The sequence below is a fragment of the Myotis brandtii genome, unplaced genomic scaffold, assembly GCF_000412655.1.
Source record: "Myotis brandtii unplaced genomic scaffold, ASM41265v1 scaffold827, whole genome shotgun sequence".
Lineage (NCBI taxonomy): Eukaryota > Metazoa > Chordata > Mammalia > Chiroptera > Vespertilionidae > Myotis > Myotis brandtii.
In genome coordinates this window covers 83796-98203 of record NW_005371360.1, presented here as the reverse complement: position 1 = coordinate 98203, position 14408 = coordinate 83796, and the positions used below count along the sequence as shown (strand labels likewise).

Genomic DNA, 14408 nt, shown 5'->3' with positions numbered 1-14408 from the left:
AGATTTCATATGAAATCATATGTGCTCACTGTGACTGCCTTCTTGCACTTAGTATGTTCACACTCATAACACATTTTTAAGGACCAGAGGCAGAACTTTATTAAATCTGCCCATGTCATTACCTGGCTGTCAATAAAAAGCACCGGGTAATAGGTCAATGTAAATAAAAGCCTCTTCAGAATTCAGCACTAGTACCTTCCCTCATCCGTGTCCTGACTTCCGCTGGAATTAGCATTTCAGGTCATCAGTCCCCACACACCCGGTATACCCAAATTTCCCCAGGCCTGCAGACTCCCAGAGACCACTGCAGCCTAGGGTTCCTCAAACGTAAATGGAGACAGAAGCACATTAGTGAGAATAAGTAACCACCCCCATTCCAAGCTGTAGTTTGCTGACCCCATAAAGGTCAAAGCCAAACCCCTCCTGAGCAGGAGTTAGAACCACTGCCCATCACTTTGATCTTCTGGGTCTCCATTTTCTCATCTGCCAAGTGAGGACAATGCTACCCTGCCTAGTCTGTCTCCTGGGGTTTTTGTGAAAATAAAATAATAGAAACAGAAGTACCTGGTGGGCTACAAAGCGATTTGCAAACAGGAGAAGACAACCAAATGCATCTGTAAAAGACATTTATTCTGAGAATCTAAAATCTGGACAAAGAATATTGAACTTTATAGAAAATGCCTACACAGGATTTTATCATTTCTTCCTAATACATTAATAACCTAATAAAGAGAGAAAAAAAACCTTTCAAACAATATTGTTCCAGTTTGTCTGCAGTTATGTGATTTAAAATATCCCTGTTCTATTGAGGTATGAGCTGCAAACTTTGGTAAAGTTTGTAGAAAAATTAACAAATAATTCCAAAAAAATAAAAAAATAAAAAATAAATCCCTAAGTTATAGATTTCTTGGTACATATACAGTAACTACAAAAAAATTTCATTTAGAAAAAGTATTTATTTTAAAAACAAATTCCCTCTTGTAAATCTCAATTGGTGAGTTGAAAATTCAGTGTAAAGGAAGAACAAAACTCAACCTATCCCCAAACACTCACCCAGATTTGGAAAGAACTGGTTGGCCAATCTGAGAATCTGGTTGGCATTTTCAGTAATTCAGTGCTAAAAAAAGAGCCCCGTGTTTAGAAAGAAAGAACCAAAGGCACTTGAACATGGCTTAGTGCATCTACTTCTGCGGCGTTCCAGAATGGACAGCATTTGGCTGCACACCCAGCTCCACATACAGGAGAGTCCAGCGGAGGTAGCTTCTGTGTGGCCTCAACTCTGCTCAAGGGACACAGGTCTCTGCTTGTGGGTCTTAACCACGGAAGCCGGCTGGTGGCGGATGGCTGTGAGGCCAGAGTTTAAACTGGGCTGAATGGGATCTTTGCCTTTTTCCCTTTCAACAGGTCCTGATGGATGACTCCTGGGCCACGCCACACCCAGGGCCACCACCAGGTACCACCCTGCTGAGTTCTGGCGATGAAACGCTGTCAGGAGGTGTGCCTGCTTTCAGCTTTGAGGCCAAGCCCACACACCTGGAAAAGATGGTTCTAGGCAGTCAATGCCTTCCTGCAGGAGCCTCTGAGAACTTGATGTTGGCACCATAGCGGCCTTCAGGCCAAGTAATTTCTAATTTCATCTTCAGAAAAAACATTTGTGTTTTTGCTCATACACTGCAGGCTTTATACTTTTTTTAAAAAACCAAGATAAAACACTGAGCAGTCTAACTTTCTTTCTTTCTTTGAGCCATAATACAAATTCCTAAAAATTTATAGATTAAAAAAACAAAACCAGGAAGACAAGGGTTTTTAGGAAGTAGAGGAAAAACTACATACTTAAGTTAAGCCCACTAAAAACAAGAGGGGCCGAGGACGCCTCTGATGCGTTTTTTAAAAACGCCCGGCGAGAAGTGCTTGTGGATCACCGTCCATTGCCATAACCGGGGAAGAGCTGGGTGAGGATTGCCTGCAGCGGCTGGTTCACCTTCATGGAGTAGTTTCGGCCCAGTTCGCGGCGGCAGGCGGGGCAGCTGAACACCTGGGCTCTGAAGGATCTATCCAGGCAATTCTACAAGACAGAGCAGGAAGGTGAGACGTTCCGTCCATGTCAGCGGAGCCACTCCTAGCCACCGGCTGTCCCCACTGACAGAGTTGAGAGCACTTACTGACTTCTCATGGGGTCCAGAGGGTCCCTCCTGGTCCTCAGTCTCACTTTCTACCACTCACTGCCCATTGCCAGCCTGACCTCCCAAGGACCCCTCAAAGACTAGTTCATCCTGGCCCGCAGGCCTTGGCACTTACAGATTACACCACCTAGCAGGTCTGTCCTCTGGCTCTCCCGTCACTCCTGCCGTGGCTCAAGTCACCTCCTCAGAGGACCCTTCCCTGACAGCCCTTAAGCATCATCGTAAGCAGCCCCACCACAGCCAGTCCTGTCACCTCCCCAATTTGCCTTAAAACAGCACCTTTTCTGCCTTCTGGCATCGTGTTATTTACTAACGTTTGTCTCTAACAGGCCAGATGCTCCCTGTGATATGGAGCTGTATCTCACTGACTTCCCCAGCACCAAGCATAGTAGGTGATAAATATGCATCAATGAGAATAAAGGAAGAAAGGAAGGAATTCTGGCGCTGAGCCAGACGTCTGGGTTCAAACTAAGCCAGGTGGAGATAGAGTTATGACTCGGACAGGCCCTGAAGAGCCAACTTCCCAATCAGAGAAACAGGCCCTGAAGAGCCAACTTCCCAATCAGAGAAACAGAGAAACAGAGAATCAGAGAAACAGGGAAGTATTTTAAGGCCAAATACTAGTCCATTGTCTGGATGGACCATACTCTCTGTATCATTCATCTGTTGATGGACACTTGAGTTGTTACCACCTGGGCAGAGACAATGCACACATGTATGCAGACACCTGCATGGGTGTGTGCACACCTGACAGATGACATCAGGCAACTGGGTAAATGTGAACACGATGGAAGGCCTGCTGACGCCATGGCACATTCCCCCACAAATGCATGCTGAGGCTTTTGTTTGACATTCTTTCAATTCCTAAATTCCTTTTCAATAAAAATTTTATGGCCTTGATTCCGGGAACAAAAGGTAGCTCTTTCTGCTCAAAACAACTAAGATTTGGGTGTACGTTCAAAAATCAGGTTCTGGATCACTGCATGATTCATAGCACCCAACAGGTGGAAACAACTCAAGTGTCCATCAACAGATGAATGATACAGAGAGTGTGGTCCATCCAGACAATGGACTAGTATTTGGCCTTAAAAAGGAAATTCCGACACACACACTACAGTGCAGATAAATCTTGAGGACATTATGCTCAGTGAGAGAAGCCAGACACAAAAGGACAAATATTCAGGAGGTTCAGTCATAGGAGGTCCCTAGAAGAGTCAGATCCACAGAGAAAGAAAGTAGATGGTGATCAGTAGATGAGTGGATAAAAAAGCTGTGATACATTTACACCGTGGAATACTATGCAGCAGTAAAAAAGAATCTCTTACCCTTGAGACAGCATGGAGGGACCTGGAGGGTATCATGCTAAGTGAAATAAGCCAGTCAGAGAAAGACAAATATCATATGATCGCACTCATATGTGGAATCTAATAAAATGAACGGAGTGGATCCAGAGACATGGAAGCATGGAGCAGAGTGCAGAAACTCGGAGGGAAGGCGGGGGAGGGTGGGTGAGTGGGAGGTAATCAACCAAAGACCTTGTATGCATATATGCATGGCTCATGGCCACAGACAATAAGAAGACGGTAAAGACCTGGGGTGGGCTGGAGGGGGTCAGTGGGGGAAAAAGGGGGGCCTAAGTAATACTTTCAACAATAAAGATTACAAAAACAAAAAGAAAGTAGATGGTGGGAACCCAGGTGCTGGTGTAGGAGGATGGCGAGTTAGTGTTTAATAGGGACAGAGTTTCAGTTTGTAAAGATGGAAAAGTTCTAGAGATGGATGGTGGAGATGGTTCCACAACAATATGAATGTACTTAATACTACTGGACTATACACTTAAAATGGTTAGGATGCCCTAGCTGGTTTTATCTCAGTGGATAGAGCGTTGGCCTGTGGACTGAAGGGTCCCGGGTTTGATTCCGGTCAAGGGCATGTACCTTGGTTGCAGGCTCCTCCCCAGCCCGGGCCCTGGTTTGGGGCACATGCAGGAGGCAACCAATCGATGTGTTTCTTCACATCGATATTTCTCTCCGTCTTTTCCTCTCCTTTCACTCTCTCTAAAATCAATGGGAAAATATCCTCAGATGAGGATTTTAAAAAAATGGTTAGGATGATAAATTTTATGTTATGCGTATTTTACTATAATAAAATAATTTAATAAAATGAGATAAAAAATAGGTGCTGGGACATCAAGGTGAGGATCATTTTCCCATAACCCTCACATGCTGATGTTCTGGGAGATGTAACTACAGGTGCATGGACAGCCGGGGCAGACACATAAGTGTTGGTACCCTCTTCCTTCACAGCCTTGGCACTTTGTTTGTTTTTGGAAAGAGAGGAAAGGAGAGGGAGAGAAACATTAATGTGAGAGAGAAACATCAATCTGCTGCCTCCTGCACGATCCTACTAAGGATGGAGCCCACAATCCAGGCATGTGCCCTGACCAGTAATCAAACTGGTGATCTTTTGGTTGGTGCATGGGACAGCACTCAACCGAGCCACAATGGCCAGGGCAGCCTTGGCACTTTAATGACACATATGACTGACCCCTGAGACGCTTGTTCCCTGAAACCCCATCAATTCAGCCCATTTCTGCAGTGCTATCCAGGACTGACGTTTTGTAAGCTCCCCCTGCATCAATGGCCCGCTCTGCCTGCTTGGCTAAAGCACTTTAGCATGTGTCACCTACAGCCAGAAGCAGGCCAGGAAGGCACTGCTACGCCCCTTTTCACTGAGGGGCAGCTAAGGCTCGGAGAGTTGGGTGGCTTTCCAAGGATGGGAGGGGCAGAGCTGGGTGGAGGGTCAAACCCTGGCTGCTGGCTCCAAAGCCCGTATCTCACCACCAATGCCGAGCCACTTCTCCAAGACACAGAGTTGAAGGAACACCATCAGCCCATGTAACCTGGTGGCAGAGCCCAAAAGCAGAAAAGTGGAGGCCTGGCTCTGACGGCCAAACAACCACACTGCTGAGCCCCTGCCCGAGGGTGACAGCTGAGGGGCTGAGACAGCCTCAAGGCAAGGAAGGGGGCCAGATCCGAGAACGAAAGAGCCAGAAGCTCAGGGACCAAGGGTGACCAGGGGGTGGGGACAGTCACTTCAAACACCATCTGCCTACACTGCCCATAAGTTCCTATTAACAGACTTGGGCCAGAAAACACTGCAAAGAAACCAGTTACACAGGCCAGTGCTTTCCACCTGGACAATTCTGCCCCCAGGGGACACTGGGCCATGTCTGGGGATATTTGTGGTTGTCATTAATGGAGAAGTGAGTGGATGGGGATCAGGGAAGCTGTTCAACCTCCTCCCCCGCCCCCTGGTGCCCAAAATGCCCCCCCCTCAAAGAGAATGTTCTGGCCCCAATGTCCACAGTGCAAGGGGGAGGGGAGACCCTGGTTAATCTGATCTCAGCTCCCCATCTCTCTTTCAATCACATTGTTTCTCTCCTGACACTGACCACCAGGCAGAGCCTATGGCCCACCTCCCAGCCCTACATCCCCTCCAGGCCCCAGCTGTTCAGGCATGCCTGCCTGTCCAAACTTCTGCACATGCCATCCCGCCAATCTGGAACGCTTCCCGGAGGCCCTCTTCAGGTAACAAGTTAAGGCCCCCTCCTCCAGGAAGCCTTCCTCCTGGCTCCTCTAGGAGACAAGCACCTCATGCCTCTATAGCCTGCTCTTTTTAAAAATATGTTTTTACTGATTTTAGAGAGAGAGGAAGAGAGAGATAGAAACACCAATGCCTCAACATCGATCAGCTGCCTCCTGCACACCCCTACTGGGATTGAGCCTGAAACCCAGCCATGTGCCCTGATCAGGAATCTCTTGATACAGGGGTCGATGCTCAACCACTGAGCACACCAGCTGGGCTCTACCGCCTGCTTTACAGACATTTATTATGACAAGACCTCAGGCCAGGACTGCCGACTATCCTCTCCCACCCTGGACCCCCAGGTACATGAGAGACTTGGGGAGAGTGTTCCAGAGGGAGGAGAGAACCAGCCAACACACAGAAGAGGGAATCATGAGGCGAGGTGACACTGGAGTGCCAGGCGGCCCAGGTGGGGTCGGTGACTGGGGCAAGGATTTGGCATTTGATTCCACAGCACCAGGGAAGCACGGGAGGGTGGGGAGTGGGGAAGGGGGGCGATGGGATCCCTTGATGAAGGCCAGGAGGCAACTATGACCAAGGCTATTTGGAAAACAGACACTAAGGCCCTGCAAAGGGAGCCAGGAGTGTGCAGAAGCCAAGCCAACAAGCCCATACTATGTGCTGGGTGTGTGGCAGCCCAGCTCCCATGCCCACGCCTCTCACCTTGCACACGTTGTGTTGGCACACGGTGGTGATCGGGCGGAATACCAGTTCCTGGCAGCAAATACACTGGAATGTTTCTTCTACTTTATTCAGGAATTTCTGAAACCAGAAGAGAGGATGCATGAGACCAGCAGAACCTTACACCAAAATGAACCATGCCGATGGAAGCCTCAGAAAACGGGGCTCCCTACTAGAGCCTGGCCCTGGTTCCCTAATTTAATCCTCCTATCCTTACCCCAGGAGACAGGAGTGGTTGATCCCCATTAAGATGAGAAAGCAGAGGCCCAGACCGGTGCGGGCCCTGCCCAGGGTCACAGCCTCCATAGTGCTGAGCAGGACACCCAGGGTCGGGGTCCAGAGCAGGCTTTAGCTGAGGGCATGAATCTAGATCACTCAGTAAATAAGGCTGAGTGCCTTCTATGTGCTGCCCGGGCACGGGGTCCAGCAGTGGCTTAAACTGAAGAACCCTATGCCCTCACAGAGCTTGGAGCCCTGTGGGGGGTGGGGAAGGGGGCAAAGATAAAACGGGGAAAGACAGAAATGTCACAACAGTACTAGGAAATACAGCATGGAGCCTGGGAGGGGCCAACCTAAAGTGCAGGTGGTCAAAGAACACTCTGTAGAGAAGGTGACCTGAAGGACGTGTAACCGGCTAAACCAGGCCCCTAAAATACATCTGAAGCCCAGGATCAGTGCATACGTTCCCTTCCATAGCAAAAGAAACTGCAAATAGAATTAAACTGAGGACCCTGAGATGAGACTACATTAAACTAAATAAGTTTTTGGCCCAGCCGGGTGTGGCTCAGTGGTTGAACGTCAACCCAGGAACCAAGAGGTCACAGGTTCAATTCCTGGTCAGGGCATATGCTCGATCCCCAGTAGGGGGCGTGCAGGAGGCAGCCGATAAGTGATTCCCTCTCATCATTGATGTTTCTATCTATGAGATGTAACTACAGGTCCATTGTCTGGATGGGATCTTTGCACACCCAGCTCCACATACAGGAGAGTCCAGCGGAGGTAGCTTCTGTGTGGCCTCAACTCTGCTCAAGGGACACAGGTCTCTGCTTGTGGGTCTTAACCACGGAAGCCAGCTGGTGGCGGATGGCTAATCCCCAAATTAGGGAAGCCGGCTGGTGGCGGATGGCCACATCTCTCCCTCTCCCTCCCTTTCTGAAGTCAACAAAAATACATTTAAAAAATTTTTTTGCATAACAAAGGAAACCATCATCAAAACAAAAAGACCTGCCCTGGCCAGCTTGGCTCAGTGGATAGAGTGTCAGCCTGCGGACTGAAGGGTCCCAGGTTCGATTCCGGCCGAGGGCACATGCCTGGGTTGTGGGCTCGATCCCCAGTAGGGGGTGTGCAGGAGGCAGCCGATCAATGATTCTCTCTCATCATTGATGTTTCTATCTCTCTTTCCTTCTCCCTTCCTCTCTGAAATCAATAAAGAAATATATTAGAAGAAAAAAAAAAGACCACCTACTGAATGTGAGAAGATATTCACTAATGATACATATGATAAGGGATTAATATCCAAAACATAAATAAAGAACTTGGACAATTTAACACCAAAAGACAAATAACCCGGTTTAAAAATGGGCAGAGAACCTAAGTAGACATTTCTCCAAAGAGGACTACAGGAGGCCAATAGACATGTGGAAAAAAATACTCAACATCACTAATCACCAGAAATGTCTATCATCAATATATCAACAAACAAGGGTTGGTGAGGATTTGGAGAAAAGGGAACCCTCGTGCATTGTTGGTAAAAATGCAGACTGATATAGCCACTGTGGAAAATAGTATGGAGTTTCCTCAAAAAATTGTAAAACTAGAGCTGCCACATGACCCAGCAATCGCACTTCTGGGTACAGACAGCCTCCAACTTACGATGGTTCAACTTACAATTTTTCAACTTTGCAATAGTGTGTAAGTGATACCCATTTAGTAGAAACCATATTTCAATATTGAATTTTGATCCTGTCCTGGGCTAGTGATACGCAGTCTGATACTGACCTGTGGTGCTGAGCAGCGGCCGAGAGAGGCTCTTGCCCAAGTGGAGGTTCATGGACGTGCCTGCGCACATGCTCAGTGGGCTGAGCTCAACTGTGATATTCAGTAGGTTAGATGCATCAAATGCATGTGACTTACGATAGATTTGTTGGGACAAAGCCCCACAGTAAATTGAGGAACATCTATATATACCCAAGAGAACTGGAAGCCGAGACGCACAGAGATGGTTGCACCCCCGTGTACATAGCAGCGTGATTCACGATGGCCAAAAAATGGAAACCACCCAACTGTCCACTGACAAAGGACGGATACACAGAATGTAGTCCTTCCAGATAGTGGAATATGATTCAGCCTTAAAAAGGACGTTCTGACACCTGCTACAATGTGGGTGCACCTGAGGACATTATGCTTAATGAAATCAGCCAGGCACAAAAGAACAAAAAATACTGTGATTCCACTTTCAGGAGGTCCCTGGAGGAGTCATTCAGACAGAGGCTGGGGGAGGTCATGGGCAGTTAGTGTATGACGGGGACTGAGTTTCAGTTTGGGAAGATGAGAAATTTCTGGAGATGAATGATGGGGTGAATGCATGATGATGTGAATGTCTTTTAATGCGACTGAGCTGTACACTGAAAAATGGTTAAGATGATGCACTTATGTTACCTCTATTTTGTTATAATAAAAAAAATGGTGGGAAAAGGCGGGGGGAGGCGGGAAGGCCGCTCAGGCCATACGGGTGCTCACCGGCCCATCCTTGAGTGACTTGAGGATCTCGGTCCAGAACTTAGTGTTGCTCTGGTCCTGCTTGATGAGGGCCTTCTGCTGGGCTGTGAGGCTGTAAGGCTCCACCTTGGTTTTCTTGGGTGTAACTCTTGGGGAGCAGGCACCTGAGACAGAGCAGAGTGGTGAGGGCGGGCGAGCCCAAGAGCACATGGACAGGCTGCCCATGGAGAGGGACCTACCTTCTGACTTACTCCTCCGTTTGCTCTTCCTGGGGGACGTGAAATCTTCCTCTTCTTCCTCCTCTTCGTCTTTCTCCTCTGCCTCTTCAGTCGGCCTCTTTCTGTTCTCTTTCTCCTTCTCCTTCTTGGCCAGAGCCTCAAGGTAGCCTTCTGGATACTGCGAAAGGGCAAAGGCACAGGCTGGAGAAGAGGCTGGAGTGGTGGGACTCCTGGGTGACCCAGACTTCCTGTGGGGTGGGGGACCAGCGACTACCCCACTTTGACATCTGCCACACTGGCTCCGCACTTCCTGCCATCTCCCATCTCCCCTCACCTCAAAGTCACTCCCTCCCCCGACCCCATACCAGCCTTAAAAGCCTTAACTCCTTCTACTTCTACAGCCTCCGATCTGAGGCCTCCACTCAACTCAGGAGCCTGGAGCAGCAATCTCATCACCGCACTTACCAAGAATGCAGGGCTAACCTGCCCTGGCGGGTGAGAGTGACGCATTAAATGAGACCGTGCAGGTAAAATTCTTAGGGTCAGATCAAGCCAATATGTTAATTTTATTATCTTCGTTATTTCCTTTAAGGGGTAGGCAAACTTTCCCACAAGGGGTCGGGTGGTAAATATATCTCCAGCTCTGCCGTGGTTGCACCCTGAGAAAACTTTTTTTGCAAACAACTGCCCCAGGGTGCCTTACTGCCATCCAACCTCATTTCGATGGCCCTTGGGTTCCAGGTCCGCACAAGATTACTTGGTTATAACCCCATATCTAAAGCACCTAGAGTCAAGTCTGATTTGGAAATATTTTATCAAGAAGCTTCCAACCTTTTTTAAAAGAAACACTAAGTTGCAATGGAAACTGAAATCATAAATAAAAACCCTACTCCCATCAGATGCTGATGTTCCTGTCCCACGGCTATTTTTCTCCCCAGTTCCTCAGCTTCTGAAATTACCCGGGGTACACACGTCATGTTCAACTCCTTGTGACACTCCCCAGAGGGTAGGCACTACCAGATTCTCAGTGACAATTAAGACTCCTTAAATAGTCCCAAAACAGTTACCAGCTGCTAGAGCACCTCACAATAATAAATAGAAAACACCACAATTATAGTGCCAAAAGCTCTATTGCAGCACAGGGTGAATTCTTGGAAAATAGAAGATTCCATTTCCATAAAGAGGCAAGCGATGGCCGGGAGGGACCAATCCTCCTTATCTTTAGAACTGACTTCTCTACATTCCACCAGTTTTGTTGGTTTCTTTTTTCCCCCAGATAAACCCTTCTACTAACACAGGTGAGACAAGTCTGGATCTCAACTCTAAAACTATGAGCACAATCTGCCCATCCCAATCTCCACTGGCTGTGGAACTGAAATGTGGTAGACAGCAGCAAGATGTGGCCAGCTCGGCTCCTGGACGTCATTTAGGATGAAAGAGAAACCCCGGAGAGCTTCCAGGCCAACAAGGCAGGCTCTGGCTAACTGGGCACTCACTGCCCAGTTCTCCTGCCATGATCCCCAGTGACTGACCAGGAAGACGATGCTCAAACCAGGGCTACTGGGCCAGGTGAGCACGGCCTGCACGCACCTGCATGGTCAGTCCCAGCTGCTTGATCCGGTTCTTCCCTTTCTTCGTCCAGGGGCCAGGTTCCTCGTCGTCCCTCCGCAGGAGATAGCGCCATACCAGGAAGCCGGACTTCCCCTTCTCGGGCCAGTACCTCACAACCTGTGGGAAGTGAGAGCCCATGTCAGTGTCATCTGGGACTGGAGGTGGCGCCAGTGGGCACAGGGAGGACCTCTCACCTTGTAGATGCCGTCGTACCGGTTGCCCTCAGTGGGGGCATATTTGCTGTGCTTGCGGCCCTTGACGTTGCGCACCACCCGGACCGGCTTTCCTGAGCGCCAGTCCTTGGCCTCGGCCCCTTTGCGTTCGTTGATGGGGGCGCTGCAGTTGAGAGCCAGTGCCCTGCAGGGGGAGTGGGGGGTCACATGCTATCGTTTGGATTGTATCTCCCCAAAAAGAAAGGGCATCCTAACCCATGGAATCTATGAATATGACCTTCTTTGGGAAAAGGGTGCTTGCAGATAAAGTCAAGTTCAGAGGAGATCAGAATGGATGAGGGGAACCCTAAATCCAATGACTAGCGTCCCTAGAACAGTGGTTCTCAATCTTCTGGCCCTTTAAATACAGTTCCTCATGTTGTGACCACAACCATAAAATTTTCGTTGCTACTTCATAACTGTAATGTTGCTACTGTTATGAATCATAATGTAAATATCTGATATGCAGGATGGTCTTAGGCGACCCCTGTGAAAGGGTCGTTCGACCGCCAAAGGGGTTGCGACCCACAGGTTGAGAACTGCTGCTCTAGAAGAAAAGGAAATTGAGACACAGACACACAGAGGAGGACACCGTGTAAAGACGGAGGCAGAGGCTGGAGTGATGCTGCCACAAGCTAAGAGACCAAGGATTGCTGGTAGCCACCAGCTGAAGAGGCAAGGACCCTCCCACAGAAAGTTCAGAGGGAGCATGACTCTGACACCTTGATTCTGACTTTGAGCTTCCAGAAATATGCGAGACTTTGTTGTTTTAAACTACCCGGTTCGTAGTATTACATCACTGAAGCCACGAGGAACTAGCACGGCATGTGGGGAGGACGTCATCAAGAAAAAGAGGAGGCAGCAAACAAGGGCTGGCCAGGCAAGTTTGACTCGCCCAAGGGCACAGGGGCCTGGGGCAAGCCAACCAGAGGTCAGGCTCAGCACTCTGGCCTCTCTATTGGGTGTGAAAGAAAAAAGAGCTGCAACTCTGCAACTGTTTTCTAGGTGCAAACAGTAATTTTTTTTTAAACATTTAATCACCTTTACTTATTTTCTTTGTTTGTTTGTTTTTGTTAATCCTCACCCGGGGATATTTTTCCATTGATTTTTAGAGAGAATGGAAAAGAGAGGGAAAGACAGAGAGAAGCACCAATGTGAGAGAAACACATCGATTAGCTGCCTCCTGCAGGAGGCCCTGACCAGGGCCCAGGCCAGGGAGGAGCCTGCAACCAAGGTACATGCCCTTGACCAGAATCGAACCTGGGACCCTTTGGTCCGCAGACTGATGCTCCATCCACTGAGCCAAACCAGCCAGGGCGCAAACAGTAATTTTTTTTTTTAAATATATTTTATTGATTTTTTACAGAGAGGAAGGGAGAGGGATAGAGAGTTAGAAACATCGATGAGAGAGAAACATCGATCAGTTGCCTCCTGCACACTCCCCACTGGGGACGTGCCCGCAACCAAGGTACATGCCTTTGACCAGAATCGAACCTGGGACCCTTTGGTCCGCAGACTGATGCTCCATCCACTGAGCCAAACCAGCCAGGGCGCAAACAGTAATTTTTAAACAATCCGACGCTCTATCCACTGAGCTAAACCAGTCAGGGCAAAACAGTAATTTTTAAACAAGTTTCTTAGTTTGTATGCAGCAAGTACCACTTAATGTTAACTTACAGGCAGTTCCTCATATTAAACCTTTTCTGAAAACATGGTTTTTAACAGCTACTGAAATTAAAATATTCCACTAAACAAATGTACAACGAACCCTTCCCTTTAAAAAAAAAACAAAAACAAAAAAACATTCAGGTACTAATACTTTGCTATTTTACATACTGATAAGATAAACATTACTAATTATAAGATTTTCCCCTCCCCATGTCTCCTCATACACTTTCAAAGTAGAATTAGTGTCATAAGATCGTTTTCAACACCTTTCCAGAAAGAAGGTACCCACTTGTATTTCTACCAATAGGGGAACACCAGTCTATGTCTTGGCATTTCACTGGGGAAATAAATAGTATTTCACCATCACTTCAATTTGTATTTCTTTGATTACTAAAGTTGAATAATTTTTTATGGTCATTAGAGATTTCCATTTCTTTTGTGAATCATCTTATTTTTCTATGAGTTTTTTGTTGTTGATTTGCAACAGCTCTTTACATGACAATCATGTGTCATGTTTGTTGCAGATTTTCCCCCAAAGAGTCACCTGACTCTTCATTTTATTTATGGATTTTACTAATGCAATTTCTAATATTTAGGTCATCAAATCTATCTTTTCCTTTGGGCTTTATGATACTTTTTTTAAAAATATTTTTTATTGATTTTAGAGAGAGAGGAAAGGAAAGGAAGAGAGAGAAAACAACGTGAGATGTGAGAGAGAAACATCCATCAGCTGCCTCCTGCACGCCCCTTAATGGAGATGGGGCCTGCAACCCAGATATGTGCTCTGACCTGAATCAAAACCGGCCAGGGCAGGCTTTTATGATACTTTTTATGCTTACAAAGACTTTCCCTCCCTGGCTGGTTTGGCTCAGTAGATAGAGCATCGGCCCACAGACTGAAGGGTCCCCGGTTTGATTCAGGTCAGGGCATATACCTCAGTTGCAGACTCGTTCACATACAGGAGGCAAACAATTGATGTGTCTCTGTCACATCAGATGTTTCTCTCTCTCTCTTCCCCCTTCCACTCTCTCTCTGAAAAAAAAAGGAAAAATATTCTCGGATGAGGATTAACAACAACAAAAATACCTTTCCCTATCCTACAAATGAGGGGTCAGCAAACTTCAGCCCACTGATTGTTTTTTCAAATCAAGTTTTATTGGAACACAGCCATGCGTGTTTATTTATGTAAGTTCTGCAGCTGCTTTTGTGCTATGATGGCAGAGTTGACTGGCTGCAACAGGGATCATGCAGTTCAAAAAGCCAAAAGATTATCTGGCCTCTTCAGGGAAAAATTCACTCTAAGGCAAGCATGTCAAACTCAAAGGCTAACATGGGCCAAATAAACAAGTGTAAGTTTATGTGGGCCGCAAAAAACAAAAGCTTCAACTTTCATAGAAACGTAGGTTTATTTCAATAGAGATATGCTGAATACAAAGGGCTGAAATAAATGAGTAATCGTTAACATAAAA

The 14408-nt window shown here is 47.3% G+C and overlaps 1 protein-coding gene across 1 annotated transcript in view; it reads right to left on the bottom strand.

Moving 5' to 3' along the window:
- Nucleotides 1-936: 936 nt before the first annotated feature.
- Nucleotides 937-14408, bottom strand: part of UHRF1 (ubiquitin-like with PHD and ring finger domains 1) — a 48486-nt gene continuing 35014 nt past the window's right edge. Inside the window, exons 12-17 of the mRNA XM_005884374.2 lie at nt 11254-11416; nt 11039-11176; nt 9470-9626; nt 9252-9394; nt 6495-6593; nt 937-2065 (exon numbers count right to left, since the gene is read on the bottom strand). Coding sequence (XP_005884436.1) covers nt 1919-2065; nt 6495-6593; nt 9252-9394; nt 9470-9626; nt 11039-11176; nt 11254-11416 — 847 coding nt within the window. The 3' untranslated portion in view covers nt 937-1918. The remainder of the gene's footprint in view (nt 2066-6494; nt 6594-9251; nt 9395-9469; nt 9627-11038; nt 11177-11253; nt 11417-14408) is intronic.